The sequence below is a fragment of the Antechinus flavipes genome, chromosome 4, assembly GCF_016432865.1.
Source record: "Antechinus flavipes isolate AdamAnt ecotype Samford, QLD, Australia chromosome 4, AdamAnt_v2, whole genome shotgun sequence".
In the NCBI taxonomy this organism is placed as follows: Eukaryota; Metazoa; Chordata; class Mammalia; order Dasyuromorphia; family Dasyuridae; genus Antechinus; species Antechinus flavipes.
The window spans coordinates 426,832,783-426,851,365 of record NC_067401.1 but is presented as its reverse complement, the minus strand read 5'-3'; the positions used below and the strand labels follow the sequence as shown (position 1 = coordinate 426,851,365).

The following is an 18,583-nucleotide window of genomic DNA, read 5'->3' as shown; positions in this document are numbered from 1 at the left end:
TGGTGCAATGTGTTGAATTCTGTTAAATTTCAGAACAATACATGTGAATTCTAAACAGACAGATTATTATTAACTCAAAACATAGTCAGACGAGATAATAGATTTATTGTATTTTGCAAACCTTGAAACGCTATGTACAAGTTAGCTATCATCTTTATTAATGGGAAAGATAATGGAAGGTTCGCTGGAAGAGCTGACACTTGTGTTAGGCTATTGAATTATGTGTTGTCTTCCTTGATGAGACTGTAAGCTCCTGGAGAGCAGGAATATTTTTCTTTCTGTTTGTATTTGTATATCCTGCTTAGCAAAGGGCCTGACCTGTAGTAAGTACTTAATCAATGCTTGTCTGAACTTGACAATTTGAGTCAATTTGGAACTGGTTGAATGACTTAAACCCCTAAGTAGTGCTTAATAAATCTATACTGATCTTGAGAGGTCTCTAGGGGAAACATGACCCAGGGAATTATTGAACATTTTTTATCAATAACTTGGATGAAGTCTAAATTTGCAGATGACAAAAAACTAGAAACAATAGCTCCTATATTGTATGATAGTAAAAAGGTGCAGGATATTTTTTTGGTGTAAGGCAATTGGGGTTAAGTGACTTGCCTGGGGTCATACAAGATATTTTTAACATCAGAATGGATTATGGGACAAATCTAGGAACAGTAAACAGAACTTACACTTTCCATTTTTAAAAATTGAAGTTAAAATAAAAATTTCATAAGTATAGAAAATGAGAAGTATGGCAACATGACCCTTCATATTCTATCTCTAGAATATCTTTCCATGACCAAGTTTATATTATTTCACATAGTGCATTCTATGTTCTGACCAAACTGTCCAACAAGCTGGGTTTTTTTTGGGGGGGGGGGAGTGGGGAGGAGGCTCCATTTCCTTCCTGTATACAGGTTATTTTCTAGGTCTAGAATTCACAGCATTCCTTCTTCACTTCAACCTCTCGGACTCTCTCTAGCTCTTAGTATGACACACCATATGTTCTCCCACAAGCATGCTTCCCTCAGCTAGTTGTATGTACTCTCTCTAACTGCACCATTTCCCCCCCAAAAAATTTATTTTGTATTTGCTCCACATACATTTTTATTGACTTCTCTGTAAACATGTCATCCTTTCTGCCCAGGAGAATATAAGGACCTAAAGGGTGGGAAATCTTTTATTTTTTTGTCTCTGCATCCCTAGCACCTAGTTAAGTGCCTAGTCCATATTGTCAATAAGTGCTTATTGAATTGAATGAATTGAAGGGCCAGGGAAGATATTTCCACTTACTGATAGAAAATGATGATCTTCCCCACCTCACTACTTCCCTTGGTCATTCACTCTCTAGCTGTAGTTTACCATGGGGTCCTGTGAGCGTTGTCCCAAATGGGAGAATTTAGTGAGTAGCTGGGCCCATTCATAGATCTGAATCTTTCCCTCCGTTTAGTCATCTTCATTGCTTTGCCCTCTTAACTTTAGAACTTCATGTATATGTGCCCATGTGTAATCAATTATCTTGCCAGCATGGTCAAATTTTTAAATGGATTTAAAAGCTAGCATATGTTATTTTGTTATTCTTCCCAAAATCTCTCTCCCTTTCCACCCCACACCGTCTCTCTCTGTCTTTCTGTTTATGAGTCTCTTTCTCTGTCTTTGATTCTCTCCTCTTTCTGTCTCTCTCTGTATCTCTGTCTCTCTCTGTGTGTCTCTGTCTCTGTCTCTGTGCCTCTTCTCTACTCTCTCTCTCTCTCTCTCTCTCTCTCTCTCTCTCTCTCTCTCTCTCTCTCTCTCTCTCTGCAAACACATTTTGTTCCTCTTATTAAGTCCTCACTGAATGTTCCTGTTAGTCTCTATGACTTGGCTATCCATTTTCCTAACACAAACACATTCCTGTAGAGGTCCACGTGCTTTTGATACCTGAAGGGTTTCATGAGGGAGAGAAGTGCTACAGAATCAATCTCCTCTTAGAAAAATCTTATAATTAAGAAATTCTTTATAAACGGCTGTATATGGACAGGGGCACTGACAGCATTAGAAATCAGGGAACATATTTACAAATGTTTTAGTATGAAGGATGGGGTTCATTCCTTAAAAACAAACAACTTTCCCCCCCCTAAGGCTGGCAGGATTGGGGAGACAGACTGGTGGTTTCATTGATATGAATGTAGGCTCATCTATCTGAGCTGGAAAAGATCTCCAAGACTAGCTAGTCCCACTTTCCGATTTTACAGAAGAAATCACAGAAAAGCTAAGTGAGCTAATTGCTTGAGATCACAATTCTGATAGTAATTATTATTATTAACTCACATTTATATAGCCCTTACTGTGTGCCAGGCACTGTGCTAACACTACAGTTATTACTTCATTTGTTGGAATCTCCCTTTCCCAATATCGATCAATATTTGCTCTCAAGTTTTTCTTCTGAGAGAGCTGGTGTGACTCCTGATGAAATTACTTGGCCAGGTTCACAAAGCCAGTGTGTGTCACAAGCAGATCTTTCAGTCTTACTTCCTTCCCAGGATGATTTGCTCTCCCTTAAGCCCTAGATGCCTCTCTTGCCAATTCCTTTTAGATTCACATTAACTATAGACCATTTTAACATGGGCATGCTGCCATTTTTGTTTAATATTCTCTACTTTGCATTTAAGCCATGAACCCTTCCTTCTTCCATGTTCCAGCTAGGGTCACGGACAGAAATCCTTGGTATATGAAGGTGGTAATGGGGTGGTGGGTGGTGAGGGGAGTCTCTCTCAAGGTTCTTTCTCAAATCTCTTTAATCTCTGGTTGTTTGGTTACTACGCACCTCCCCCAGCTCTTCAGATTTTTTTGTGCACTGGTTATCTGGGCTCCTGGGGACTTTAATAGAAGTCACATGTCTAAGCTCTTTTAAGTACTTCTTGCAAAACCCAGGAACAAACATTGATGTTGGATGGAATTGAGGGACCCAAGCTGCTTTTATACAAAGATTAGACCAAATTAGAGAAAGTACCATGAAACCTGTGAGCGTTTTTCACTTCTGAGGATAAGCCTGTCCAAATCCTTTTAGGCTTTTTATCAAAATACCAGCTCTTCTTTTCATCAAAGACCATAAAAAGTAGGGCAAACTCTCGCATGTCTATGGGCCTGTTGCTTTCTTTATGGAGTGTTCCTTTTCGGCAGATCACAAGGGGGCCTATTAGGCCTGAATGGATATCTTTTTCCTGGAAGACAATTAAAAGCATATTTTATTTTTCCCCTTCATCGAGATGGCAGAGTTACACTTTCTTTCTCTGCACCTTTGAAATTCATTGACAAAGAGAATCAGAAAGGCCCTGAATAGCAGCTCTAGGCTTGGGCTCTTATCAATTCATTCATACTATTTCCTACTTCTCTAAATGAAAAAGTTTCTTCAATAGGAAGGCCTTCTAAAGAAAAAGTTTGGAAAGTAGGGCTGTGATGTGAGATGATTTCAAATGAAATCTCTTTCTCAGGCAGTGATAGAGACAAGTGAATGAGTAATTCCTGATCCTCTCTAACTTCCATGATCCCTTTGCCATTTGGAGACCAGTATGGAGTTCACCATAGGGAGATGATTTTCTTAACTCCAAATCAGAACACATGCAAAAATAATAACTGGCATTTGTATCTTACTTTAAGATTTTCCAAGCACTTTAAATGGGTTATCTCTACAACTCTGTGCAGTAGATGCTAATATTATTTCCATTTTATAGATAAGGAAACTGAAGCTGTTAAGTGACTTGCACCATATCATACAGCTAATGTTTGAGGCAGGATTCACACCTGGGCCATCTTAACTCCAAGTCCAACCCTCTTTCCCTGGGCTAATTAGCAATCAAATAATCTGAGAAAGGATTGTTTGTTTGAAATTGGGGCTCTCCTAATTTAAGATTTATGGCCTCTATTCTGTAGTCTCTAGGCCACAATCTTCACCTAGAGTGGGAAGGGACATGGTACCCACTTCTTCACAGTGGAAAACAACTTATGAACTCCATCAGAATAAAGGTCTTTCTTATTCCCAAGGGTGAAGTTGAAAAAAAAGTTTAAAAAAGGAGTTATCAAGGTAGCAACCTTTAATCCCCTGAACAGGAGAAGTCCCTTACCGGATTCACAGCTGAGTAGTAAGCCCAAGCTCGGCAAGCAGGCCCAGGATTTTCTGGACCGGATCGGTCTGTCGCGTGCCATACGTAAGTATAACTGCCATTGGGCTGAATGGCATTGTCATCCTGATACCATTCCGGGGAGTCATCTTCATAGCTCTTTCCCTCTGATGATTTTTCATAGGCAAGCCCATGGGCATGGAGAGAATATGGCCTGGAGGCTAGATTTTTAAAACGAACCTAGAATATGGAAAAAAAACAAACCCAACAAAACAGGTAAATTCATATAACATAAGAGAACCTCTCTCTTCCTTGTGCTAGTTGAGACCAAAGGGTTACACCAGCTGATTTACAGGGTTTGAGAAAATTTCTTTACTAAGGGTTCCTTATACCAATGACATCATAGGTATTGTTCCCCAAACTATTTTTGATTGGAAAAGCAACTTTTTCCTATCTTCTTTATTGGAGATGTGGTGAGAAGCAGTATTATCATATCAGGAGATAATTAGATTGAGCATAGGAGAAGAGAATATTTTTCATTTGCTTACAGGTGGGTGGCAAGGATCAGAATGTGGCAAAGTTTATAAATCTAAAGAGCATTAAACAAATACTTAACAATGTCAGACACAAAATCCTGAACTTTATTTTTTGTATTAGATCATTCCTATCATGTCTAATTTTTCATGACTCAATTTGAGGTTTCATTGTAAAGATATTGGAGTAGTTGGCCATTTTCTTATCTAGATAATTTTATATAGATGAGGAAACTGAGCCAAATGGGGTTAAGTAACTTGCCCAGGATCACACAGCTTCTGAGGCTACATTTGAACTCATGATGATGAGTTTCTGATTTTAGATTCTGCATTCTTTGCACAAGCACTTGTATCTTTAGTTACAGGAACACCCTATTTACATAAACCCAGCACACAAATTTAATACATTTTATTACTTCAATTCCAATCCCTAAACAATGAGGCAACAAGGGAGAATATAAAGACTATTGGGTTTGGAGTGTGATCTTGGGCAAGTTGAACAGCATCTCTGAATCTCAGTCTCTTCATCTTTAAAATGGGAATAATAATAATACCAGTTGTGCTTATTTATTGCACAGAGTTTCGAAAGAACAAGATAATTTATGTAAAGCCCTTGAGAAACATTTAAATATTGCAGAAGTTAGATCTATTTTGGAAATTGTTTCCTAGCACTGCCTTCTATATAATAAGTTACTATTAAATGTTTATTGGCTTGCTATGTGCTTACTATATATGTATAATGTACTATGCTGGTCATTGAGGATACTGATAAGATGAATAAGACGAATAAGATATGGTTCCACCCCCTAGGCATTTATAATCCAATAAAAGGAAAAATTCATTTATACAAATATAATACATATATGAGAGAAATCCAAAAGGCTATGAGATCATTGGACTCCTTCTCTGGGATATTGTGGGGATGATAATAAGTTATAGGTCAATTAGAGTTAATTGTTGGTTCACTTAAGTTATAGATTATGTTATATAAGATTATAAATGATAGGTGACCTTTGAGTTTTCTTCCAAAGTGGAGATTTCATGTCTTAATGAGGGAGGGAATCGTCTCAGGTGAATGGAATCAGGGAAAGCTTCCTAGAGGTGACATCTGAGGTAGGGGATGGAGAACAGATAGGATTTTGAATAAAATATGTACATTGTATTATAAAGCATTCTACTTAACAGATGGTTTGCTGTAGTATAGAGAGAGGTGCTCTCAGAACCAGAAAGACCTGATTCAAGTCTGCCTCTGAAACATGGTAGCTGTGTGCTTGTGCTTTACCTCCCTGTGCTCTAGGCAACTCTTAAGACTGAAAGTTGTAGAGAAGATGACTACCTACGTTATTGGAGGGAGGTTCTTCCCCCGAGAATGCTCTATATTAATGAAATCTCAAGTCCAGTTCTTATCCCTATTATTATTATTATTATTATCTGTCTCATTTTACAGATGAGGAAGCTCAGGCTCAGGGAAGATTAAGTGACTAGTTCATAGAATACGATTCTTAATTCTATAGAGACAAAGGTCATAGCTAGACCTTCTAACTTTAAGTCAAATATTATTCCCCCCGGGGACTATATGGAATTTGATAAACCATGGGCAGCATCCATTCACACTTTTGACTTTATAATGCTTTCAGAAACCCCTCTAACTTTGATACTAATGACTCACATTTATATTGTTTTTCTCACACTAATCTAGTAAAAATAGAAGGGAAAGTATAACTATATACCCATTCTACAGATGAGAAAACTGAAGCTTAGAGAAGTTAAGTGACCTCCCAGAGTTCACCTGGATAGCAAGAGGCAGAGTTGCTACTCAGACTCAGGGTCTTGTGACTGTACTTCCAGTGCTCTTTCCACCTATCTGCCTCTCTTGTAGTTGCTGTTCAGGCATTTCAGTTTTGTCTGATTCTTTGTAATGCTATTTGGGATATTCTTGGAACTGGAGTGGATAGATGAGAAAATTGAGGTAAACAGGATTTAGTGACTTTCCTACAGTCACACTGCTAGTCGGTGTCTAAGGCTGGATTTTCCTGATTCTAAGCCCAGGCATTCTATCCACTGTACCACTTACCTTGCCCTGCCTCTCTTAGTAATGATTAAAAATTAGCTTACTTGGATCACATCGTCTACTTCAGCCCTGATAATAGGGCCAAGGATTCCAAGGTGATCATCATTCTCTCCCCGAGGATCAGGCACTGAAAAGGTATTGTCCAGGTAGCTCCGAAAAATCACTTTCTTATACACTGTGTTCTCTATAATATCCTCAGCATCATCAGTCTTCCTCATGCTGATAAATTGGGAAAGGGAAGATAATAAGGAAAAAAAAGTAGAAAATTTAGAAAAACTGCATTCATAGAAGTCCCCCCCCCAAAAAAAAACCTATAAAATCCTGCTTCTGAATTATATTTGGATCAACATAAGGTATACTTAAAAAAAAACAGATATGGTTCATACAAGCCCAGCTTATAGATAGTATTATGTTTCTGTGTAATATTTTTTCCTTTTCAAAGAGAGATCATTTTAGAGGTATGCCAAATATTTGGGGAAGATGTATTTTTAGCAGATTGTCATATAGTTCTTCATGAGTCGATAACTACATTTACACGGTAGATCACTGACACTGTTCAGATATTGAGGTAGATTTTGGTGGTAAAATCCCAGCGATTTTAGGTCCCTGGAAAAATAGGAAGTCTAAAAAATGTCACTTATCTCCTTCTTGATTTTTCTCCTTGAAATGTTTGAGCACCATCTCAAGCTTCCCTAAAAGGGCAGAACTAAATTGAATGGGGAGAAATTGCAGAAAGGCCAATTTAAGTGAGTATCTCCTCAAAAATATAGAGAAAGACATGTTGACTAAGATCCTTTTGTAATTTCTTTCTTCACTACAGTTCTCACCTGTATCCCTGTTTTCTCCACTTACTTCTCACCTGATCTACTTCAGTATAATAGCCTCCTTGCCTCTCTGATCTATCTACACTCCAATGCACCTTTCATATATCCTCCAAAGTGGTTTTCCTTAAGTGTAAGACTGACAGATCACTCCTAATCAATAAACTTCAGTGGTTCCCTTTTACCTCCAGGATTATGAACGCCTATATTTGGCATATAAAATGCTTTATTGCTTGGCTCCTTTCTATTTTTCTGCTTTCAAACAATTTTTTGTTTTATTCTTTACTCACTTCTATGCACTCTACAATTTAGCAATACTAGACTTTTTGTGTGCTGTTTTTCATACATCTTTATATCTTTGCTTTCCTTCATTCCTGAAATACTCTCTCTTTTTACCCTTCTCCTCCTCTACCCCATCTCTGTTTCTTTTGAGGCTCAGCTCAAATTCTATTTTCTGAGAAATGTCTTTCACAGTCCCTTCAGATGCTGATTTCATTCTCAAAGAGGATCAAAATGACATCACTATGTTGGGGTCAGGATACAGTATGTCCATCTGTGGCTGATCAGACCAGCATGAGCTTAGAAGGCTCTACCATAGGTTGGGCACAAATTGTCCATATGAACATGTGGAGTGGAGAAATCTCTGAATGAGCCCATTTCATGTTTCCATGGAGATGCTAACACCTTGCTCTCTGAGGTTACCTTCTACCTACACTATTATCTTATATATACTTATTTATTTACATATTGTCTCCCCCTTTGCCTTTAGAAAATAAGCTCCCTGAGGATGAGAACTGTTTCTGCTTTTGTGTGTGTGTGTTCTACCACTTGGCACAGTGTCTCACACATAGTGGGTACTTGAAAAATGTTTGATTTGTTGATAATAATCACTGACATTTCTAAAGCTAATATATTCGGAGACAGAAAAGAATGGTACAGCTAAGAAAATGGGACTCTGCTATGATGTATATTGATGGAGATTCTGTCTGTATTGGTAAATTCATTAAATGCTTCCTTTCAAGGTGGGACATCTCCATTGTAACAGTTTCCTTTAGAACTCAACTGCTACTTTAAGAAATAGCTGATGCAGGAATTTCTGGTCCCATGGGAGATTAGACCTTGGAGAGCTCCTCTCTACTCCTATAAGTGTTTGGGTTGACACTTCAGAGAAGATTCACATTCCCACTAAACATGATCAGTGTAAGACAGCCCACTATATTGAGTGCTACACATCTGAAATCTGAACAAGTTTCTCACTTCCCTACTTTCCTTTATCGGGGTATTTCATATAAGGAGATAATATTTGCAAATCACTTTGCATATGTTTGCATATGCCAGCTTTTTTTACTTAACCCAAATAAGCTTTAGTCACATTGCTATACAATTGAAACATTTGTGAGGAAAGTGATTTGTAAACTTATGAAGCTATGAGCTTTTACTATGCCCTGGCTTTTAAAAATTGAGCTGGTAGTCTTGCTGCCTGTCCCTCATATCTTAAGGATTTTTAACTGAATTTTTGATTCAGGACTATTCTGAACTCCATTAGACCTATAATTTCATTGACTTGCATATTTTCTCTAACAATACTAATGGCAACCATCTTTGCCTGCCCCCATGCTGTACAACTCTTGGCCATACCCTTCTATAGGTTCACTACAAGAAGTCTATCCAATATGCTGAGGGACTTCCTTACATTCTCTTCAATACCTGTGTATAATCAGGCTGCATGTCATTATCCCTTGCTCTAACCATATGAAGAGTCCATTTTATATAAAACAAAGCAAAATCCTTTTGTTGGTCATTGGAAGGAAATAAAGAGGGTCTGTGACTAAGAACAGAAGCAGCCCTTTCAGCATCAGTAAATAGGAGAAGTTTAAGTTATAAAAGAAGTTTTGCAAACCTTTTTGAGAATTTTGAATAATCCCAAAGTACTTCCTCAGCAGCAATGTAGTAATTTTTTCTATTTCCTTTGTGGCTTCGAAGATACCATGCTGCAATGTTGTCAGGGTTTCGGAGTGAGCTTGTATCTGTCCTTCTATCTGTTTTATAAGGGTCATCATAGGGTACAAATGTGGCTTCAAAATAATCATCATCATCATCATCATCATCATCATCATCATCATCACTGTCTTTGACATCCTGCCTTGGAATATACTCAACATAACCCCCATCAGCTTTGGTAAGACCCACTATAATTGCTGGATTAACTTGTCTTGGTGTCAAAGTAACATTGATTTGGGATGGAAGTGATTGGGATATTGATTCAAGAACTGGAGAGGAGGGTGTATGACTAAGGTCTGGAGGCAAGTTCTCACTGAACTCTGGAGAAGGGAATATCTGACCAACCTCTGATAGGAAATGGGTTTGATTCAGATCCAAAGCAGAGGAATTCCAATTGAGATCAGGAGGGGAAGCTGCTTCATAGTTGTCTGAAGGAGGGGTTGTCTCGTAGAAATCTGAAGAGAAGGATGCTTCATAGAAATCTGGAGGGGGAGTTGTGTCATAAAAATCTGGAGGGAAGGATGCTTCATAAAAGTCTGGAGGGGGAGTTGACTCATAGAAGGAGGGAGGGAAAGGAGTCTCATTGAGATCTGGAGGGGGAGTGGTCTCATAGAGGGAGGGAGGGAAAGGTATATCATTAAGATCTGGAGAGAAGGATGCTTCATAGAAGTCTGTAGGGGGAGTTGACTCATAATGGGAGGGAGGGAAAGGAATCTCATAGAGATCTGGAGGAGGAGTTGTCTCATAAAGGGAGGGAGGGAAAGTAGTCTCATAAAGATCTGGAGGGGGAGTGGTCTCATAGAAGGAGGGAGGTAAAGGAGTCTCATTAAGATCTGGAGAGAAGGATGCTTCATAGAAGTCTGTAGGGGGAGTTGACTCATAATGGGAGGGAGGGAAAGGAATCTCATAGAGATCTGGAGGGGGAGTTGTCTCATAAAGGGAGGGAGGGAAAGTAATCTCATAAAGATCTGGAGGGGGAGTGGTCTCATAGAAGGAGGGAGGGAAAGGAGTCTCATTAAGATCTGGAGAAAAGGATGCTTCATAGAAGTCTGTAGGGGGAGTTGACTCATAATAGGAGGGAGGGAAAGGAATCTCATAGAGATCTGGAGGGGGAGTTGTCTCATCGAAGGAGGGAGGAAAAGGAGTCTCATTAAGATCTGGGTGGGTGAATACCTCATAAGGGGCTAGAGGGGAAGGTGTTTGATGATGATCTGGAAGGGAAGATGTCTGATAGACATTTGGAGGATGGGTAGTAGAAACAAGGTCTAGAGTGGAGAATATTTCACTGAACTTTGGATCAGAAGACATCTTACTAAACTCTGCTGGGGGAAATTTCTGATCCAGGTCCACAGCAGAGAAATTCTGATCAAGATATAAAGTGGGGGATGCTTGTTCTAGGTCCTTTGGGGATAGTATCTCATTGGAATCATTGGATGAGAGTGAGTGATTGAATCCTCTGTGGGGCAATGTGGCACTGTACCTTCCTTTTAGAGGACTGAAACCTCTGGGGGACATCAGTAAATTATCTGCCAACTTAACTCTTTTCCTTTTTCGGGTCTTAATCAAAACTGAAGATTTCCTGAACCTACCATTTTCTCTGTTCTTTCCTATTTTTAAAGGTTTGTGCCAATTAGCAGAAGGAATTCCTTCTCTCCAAGATGTTGCACCATCCTGGGGGTTGTTCAACAGCTTATCTTCCACCTCATCTTCATTTGTATCTTTGATGATTTCATAGCTCCCTTTCTCAGAAACCAAATTCCATTTCCCATTCAAAACCTTTGGTGCATCCTTCTGGTTAACAACTACCAGATCATCTAGAAGATCTTGTGTTCCTGCTCTGGAGTTGGGAATGTCACTTCTATGGAGATCAGGGAGTTCTAGAGTTAAATTCACCCTCACATTTCCTGTTGGTAGTTCTACCTGTGGATGATTGGATTGTACTGATATATTTCTTTCTGCCTCAGGTTGGTTAGCTGAGGTAGTGATAAATGTGGAAGTCTCCTTGTTGGCCTGCCGGCCTGCCTTCTTGACATCTTCTTGGCTTTGGAATCCTCCTGCACCAAGAGGTGACAAAGCTGTCCCCACGGTAGCCGAATTTGTATTCTTATTGACAAGTTCTTCAGAATGGGATCTGGAATTCTTCAGATTGGAGTCTACAGCGTATGATGTAATGGAGTGTGTACCTGTAGTGGTGATGTTCTTCAAGGGAGATCCAGTTGTTGTGATTACTGAGTAAGGAAGGGTGGCTTGAAGTTTGGAACTATTACCAGAGTCTTTTGGGGAAGTCTGAGAGGTCTCCAAAGATGTAGTCATGTTTAGGGGAGTCATTTCAGAGACTTCTTCCATAAACAAAGAAGTGAGATTAAGAAGCTCATCTCCCTCCTGAGGTCCTAACGAATTTTTAAATGATCTAATACCAAACTGCAAAGCCAGTTGATCCTGATAATCACTATCATCAAGCCATTTTTCTTCCTCTGAATCAAGCATATTTCTGGTGTTAATTTTATTCTTCTCTGTGACAACTTTTTCCAAACTATCATCAAATAAAATTTCATAGGAGTCATCATCATAATTCCTTATACATTTAACATCCCTGAATCTCAACTTAAGGTTTCGGCTCCTGTGGTTAGAACTTATAGAAGTGAGCATCCAGGTTCCTATAAAAACAGAAGAGTTCAATGAATATGTCAAATCTGGTTGAAAAAAAAAACAGACCAAAACAGTCAATTCCTCAATGGCAATTCCTAATCCATTTTGAATTTACTTAAGAAAGGATGAGTCAGGAATCAAAGACATTCTTAGTAACATAAACACAAACTATCTCTGTTCCCCATTCCATAAAAAAGCAACAAAAACAGATAAATCAGATATAAATATATATGTAAAACACTAAGCATCTAAAATATAAAACAAAAATACTATAAATGTATATGTGCATATATAATATATGAACATATATGTAATGACTTTACACAGCTCTACCTCACTTAAATGCAATTCCCTCACAAGTTAAGACATTATCCTTGTCAAGATCCTCTTCAAGAAGAAAGGATGAAAAACAACAATATCCTATATGTTGTTTTTCTACAGACCCAAAGCATGATTGTTATACATGTATACAGAAAAAAAACCTGAGTTCAAATCTGGCCTCAGACACTTTTTGGCTGTGTGATCCTGGGCAAGTCATGCAATCTCTCTGTGCCTCAGTTATTTCAATTGTAAAACAGAGATTTAGCTCCAAATGTTGGGAGCATAAAACAGTATGAACTATGTAAAGTACTTTACAAACCTTAAAATACCATATAAATGCTACTAGTTTTATATGGCTATTACATAATTTTATCTAATAATTATTATTATCTATATTATTATCATGATTGCTTTAGGCTTCTGCCCATTATTTCTGTAGCTTCAGTATCTTAGGGCAGAAGGATGAAACTAGCAGGCTGCGGGCAAAACTCCTGAATTGTTTACAAAGTAAATAAAAATACAATACAATATGGGTAATGCTCATTTGCGGTTTTCTAAATCAATATGCCCTTCTCCTCCCCTAGGGATCTTTATATAGGGCTTAGTAATTCAATTTCTCTTTGAATTTGACACTTCTGGCAGAGGGAGGTAAATAGTATGATCACTACTGTCCATTCAGAAAGCCCAGGTGGTGATTCCTGCACATTGCACAAGTTTGGATATAAGACTATAATGAGATAGAACCAGGTGAAGTTTGTGGATATGGTAGTGCAGATCATGACAATAACTAGACAGGATGGGGGAACTTTAAGAAAGTATAATGTAATGGGTAGAGAACTGGACCCTTTTATTCTCCCAGGTGACCATGGGAAATAGCTGTAATTATCCCCATTTTTGCAGATGAGGAAACTTTGGTAGACAGAGATTAAGTGATTTGCATAGTTACCATGAGAATAAAATGAGATAATAAATTGAAGTATTTTGCAAACTTATTAAATGTGAAATATTATTTCTGCAAAGGCTTTTGTAAAATCTTAAAGAATGAAATAAAATTGAGCTCTGATTGTCAAGACCAGTCATGCTCTCTTGGTTGCCCTCTCTTTGGAAATGATGTCGGTGTAACTGTGACAGCTGAATCTCTGAGGTTCTGTGAATATGCTTCTGGCTTATGCTACCCAAGAATGGTTACTTCTATCTCTATGGAGAGAGGCTGTGATGAAAAGATGGGATCAATGTCAGTGAATACTTCATCTCTAAGATCACTGCCTCCCTAAACCATTACTGAAGATGTGTCTGTATTAGAATCTTGTGAATTCTGATATGTTACTTAAGGAAACACCAGTTCTGTAAAATATTAGTAATAGGTCTTAGCATCCAATGGAAGCATCCATAGGGACCAAAAAACTAAATAGCATCACATTAGTAATATAGTAAGCCTTGCAGAGAGCAGATGAAATGGACATTACAAGGGCTCTCTCACGATACCCAAACTACTTACCAACATTATCCATTGTGACAGTTACAGATTCTCCACTCATAGGGAAGAGCGTCAGGACATCTTCGTGTCTTTTTCCATATAAGAATGAGTGGCCAGTCACGTGAAGGGTAAGAATCTCATCCTGGACACCCACACTACAAAAGTGCCACTGGACAGTGTCTTCGTAACAAAATCCCAGGGTCGGTATACTCTCAGGCAAAAGGCCATTTATTGCTAAAAGAAACCGAGTCAGTTAAAACAACAGCTTCCCCACCACCCCTGCCCTACTGAAAGAACTTTGATTTAACTACACAGGAAGAAGAGCTGACATACTTGCTCAGGTTAAGACCATTAACATAGAAACATTGATTATCAAGCATCAGCTTTACTTTGGGGCATAGGGGGGAGAGGGAAGAAAGAAAGAATACACAATTAGAATCTCCAGTTTAAAATTTTCCAAATGGATTGTGTTCTCCTCATTGAACTGGGCTGAAAAATATTATTCACAAAAATTTAGAGTCATAAGAATATATTATTTTAGGATCTAGAGCAATGTAGATATATCGCTTTGTCCATTCCCCTTGTTTTCTGAGCACCTACGCTATTCAAGACCTTTTGATAGATGGTCTATCTTTAAAGCCCCTCGGATATATTCTGCAGGACAATATAAAGAATATTAATTTAGTCCATATGGGAAAAGCATACTAATACAAGGGATATGAGAGATTAAATGATTATGTCACTCAGCAAAGGATAATGTACAAACAGAAGACCAATGAACACATTCCTTAATTTAAGAGTTATCCTTTAATTGTCAGTTGTAATCATTAAAGAAAAAGCAAAATCCTTTGCCTTCCTTAATATTATTTGTACCTATCAATAAATTGTATGCTTGAATTTTTGTAGATCATTGCAATCTTTACCTATTAATAGATGTAATAAATGTATATATTTTATTTACATAAAACAATAATTGTCTTCATTTACAAGAAATAATCTGATTAATAAATGTACTAATGGGGATTCTCTTTGGAAGACAACAGGTCCTGAACAGACTTTGGTCATGACATTTATGTAACCAAAATAAAATTCAATGATAAAAGTAAACAAAAAACCAACATCCAACTCCTAATTCCAACCTTCCACCCCATATGGAAAAGCCCTGACAATTCTAGATTTGTCTCTTGGGTTATCTGAAAATGCATGAAACAAATGATAGAAAAATATTCAACCCAAATGAGGTCAACAGGTGATGGTGATCATGCTGATAGTCAACAGAATAGCTGTGGTGACCCTGGTTAATCAATTGTTTTAGGATGATGAACACTTTACCCCTTGTCACAATTAGATCGCTATAATTCTTCAAGGTGTCAAGGACCAGGTTTTATGTAAATTTTGACATTGAACATACCATGTACTTTTAAGATGTTTGTTCAATTGAATTTCATTGGAAATTAAATTGAAATTCCCCATAAATAAAATTTACATGAAAATTAACTATACAGAGTCAAACTTAGATAGAAGGGTTTTACAAAACCTTGATTTTTATAGAATCCTAGGATTGGAAGAAAATTTAAATCTCATGCATATTTATAGACAAAATTACAAACATACCTATCCCAGGAGTGATGGATAGAATGGGGTGAAGGTAGGGAGAAAAGTTTCTACTTACTACTCTTAATGTTAGACTCATAAAACTTTGGATCATCTCGTTTCACAGAAGAGGGGTTTTCACAAAATGTATTAATATTGTCCTCAATGTACCAGCTTTTATTCTCATCAAATACAGCAAACACAGCTTGTTGCTCAGAATCTGCTGTCCTCTATAAGAAAAAAAATTGTATTAATCACAAAATGTTCATTTTTGTAGTCTTTACCTTCCAAATAGTTGCTTGATGCAAATTTGAATTTTCAGAAAAGAGCAAATATTTCCCACCTCTTTTTTGGAGCAGAACTATCAAATTTATTCTTTTTTAAGTATTTGTTAATCAATTAGCAATCATTTATTAGGGACTTAGGATTTCAGGACTTAAAAACATCATTAAAACCAACCTCAATTTACTATGACTTAAATATCCTATTTTTAGTGCTAAAAAAAAAAGCCAGACAAAATAGCAAAAAGGTAATCAGGGGTTTATTGATAGTAGCTTGAATGACTCAGCTCAGGAGAGCTTCTTGCTAGAGGCTTGATTTATTGATTGTCTAGATTTAATAATATGACGGAGAAAATGTTAATAATGCAGATTAAGCTTAAAAGTGAGTCCTGTTTTCCAGAAAAGCTGATTATTAAACATTATCAGCATCTTCCTGGTGAATACTTACTATATAGCCTGGGTTTTCAAAAGATTGAAATGGAAATATTCTACTAAGACTGGCCACTAAATGGCACAGTCAAGTTCAAAGCCTAAGTTCAAATCCAGCCTCAGACATTTACTAGCTGTGTGACCCTGAGCAAGTTCCTTATTTTGTTTGCTTTAGTTTCCTCTTCTATGAAATGATCTCAAATGGCAAACCACTCCAATATCTTTAAACCCCCAGATGGGGTCCAAGAGAACTGGACATGACTGAAATGACTGAACAACAATTACTAAGACAGATCTCATTTTACTACTGCCCCTTTTTAATTTTTTGCTGAGGCAATTGGGGTCACATAGCTGGAAGTATTAAGTGTCTGAGACCGATTTAAACTCGGGTCCTCCTGACTTCAGGGCTGATGCTCTATCCACTGTGCCATCTAACTGCCCCTTTACTGTCACTTTGAAACATCTAGGTTTGCTGGAATATTCTACTTGGGTGGATAATTGAAGACTGACCATGTGTGCCATTCCCCACCTCCCCTCCCCTCAAGATAATTCATCCTCTGCTTTAAATTCTGAGCTGCCAAACACTGTTGGAGAACAAATCCTGAAATCAGTGTTAACTGGGTCTATTTTATAGGATCCAAAAGGTGACATAGCAGAAAGAGCAATGAATTCAGAAAGACTTGAGTTTGGATTTCAATTCTGTTACTGACTTTTGGATTTACCTTTGTGACCTTAGACAAAACAATTATCCTCATTAGAACTCAGTTTCTTCATCTAAAAACTGGGATTTTGACTTAGATGATCTCTTAGTTCTCTTCTGACTCTGCCTTTGGATGTCCCATAGGCTTTTCAAGCACAACATATCCAAAACAGAATTTGTTTGATTTTCCCCCAAACAATCCTTTCTATGTTAAGGTACCCCCATCCTTCTAGTCATCTTGGTTCAAAACCTTGGAGTCATCATTGATTCCCTCACCTTCCCTCGCCTTCCTTATCCAATTAGTAGTCAAGTTTTATTAATTCTTTTTCTTCAGGATTTTTTGCCTATGTCCTTTCCCCCTACTCATATAGCTGTTAAATGTTTTCTTCATCTCTAACCATGATCATTACCATAGCTTTCTCTCTCTCTTCCACATAGCTGTCACAGTAATATTCCTAAAGCACATGCACGATCATATAATTTTAAACCTCCAATGACTCTCTATATGCCTCTATGATAAAATAAAAGCGCCTCTCCTTAGCATTCAGAGCCCTTTGCAATCTGGCTCCGGTCTACCTCTCCAGACTTATTTATGTCTTACTGTTCCCTCTCACAAGCCATAATTCAGCCAAATCCTGTCTCTTAGAATTCCTTTCTTCCTTCAAAGGTCAGTTCAAGAACTAACTACCTTTTACATAAGACTTTTACTGATTCTCTCAGCTTCCAATGCTACCCCCCATAATCTTTTTTAAAATTTTGTGCCCATTTTTTATCTTTATACATGCACATCCTATTTCCTCAGATAGAATGTAAGCTTCCTGAAGGCAGGGACTGTTTTAATTTTTGTATATTTATTCCCAGCATCTACCACAAGCACAGGGATCCATCTAGCTTGTTTACACAGATATCCATTCATTTATCTCTTACTGACCCTCAGGCTCCATAGCTTCTGTTTTAATCCTCCTTTTCCCCAATTCCCCAATGCTATGAATCCCTTATCTAAGCAGACTGACATTACCACCAATTCACTTAAAAAATTGCCCTTATCTGATTCCGCAGGATCCCTCCTCCAATCCTCTGGTTCACTCCAAGTCTTCATGCATTTTCTCCTGCAATCTAGTAAGGTGGACTAATCTTAGAAGGTTTTTTTGAAGAAATGAGAGAAAATGCTTTACCTCTCACCTATGGGAAGTCCACGAGTGTTGCACATTGCACATGTATTTAGACTTTTTCAATATATTGATCTGTGGTGCTGATTTTTTCTTTTTTCTTTTTGTCTAAATAATACTATTTTCCATATGGGATGGCTCTCTGGGAGTGGGAGGGAAAAGACACTGAAGAAAATGGGGTTTGTGCTGTTTGCCCAAAGGTGCATGTTGTGGTGATAGTCCCAGGCTCCAAAATGAGTAATTACAGGTTTGGATACTCACCCACCTAAGTGTGAATATGAAGGCAGAATTACTCAATGATTATTTTGCTCTTTTCTCCTGCTAAGGAGAGATCTTTGGATGAGAAATGTAAGATCTAAAATGGCTAATAGGGTAATGATATCCAAGAGAAGTAGGTAGCGTATTACACTGGTAAAAAAGGGGGAAATTCTAACAATTTTAACT

The 18,583-nt window shown here is 37.9% G+C and overlaps 1 protein-coding gene across 1 annotated transcript in view; it reads right to left on the bottom strand.

The window, feature by feature from the left end:
* The window catches only part of F5 (coagulation factor V), a 79,670-nt gene that overhangs the window by 23,275 nt on the left and 37,812 nt on the right, over positions 1-18,583 (bottom strand). Inside the window, exons 11-16 of the mRNA XM_051998990.1 lie at positions 15,640-15,790; positions 13,989-14,201; positions 9,420-12,177; positions 6,743-6,917; positions 4,098-4,334; positions 2,987-3,197 (exon numbers count right to left, since the gene is read on the bottom strand). Of these exons, the coding sequence (XP_051854950.1) occupies positions 2,987-3,197; positions 4,098-4,334; positions 6,743-6,917; positions 9,420-12,177; positions 13,989-14,201; positions 15,640-15,790 (3,745 nt within the window). The remainder of the gene's footprint in view (positions 1-2,986; positions 3,198-4,097; positions 4,335-6,742; positions 6,918-9,419; positions 12,178-13,988; positions 14,202-15,639; positions 15,791-18,583) is intronic.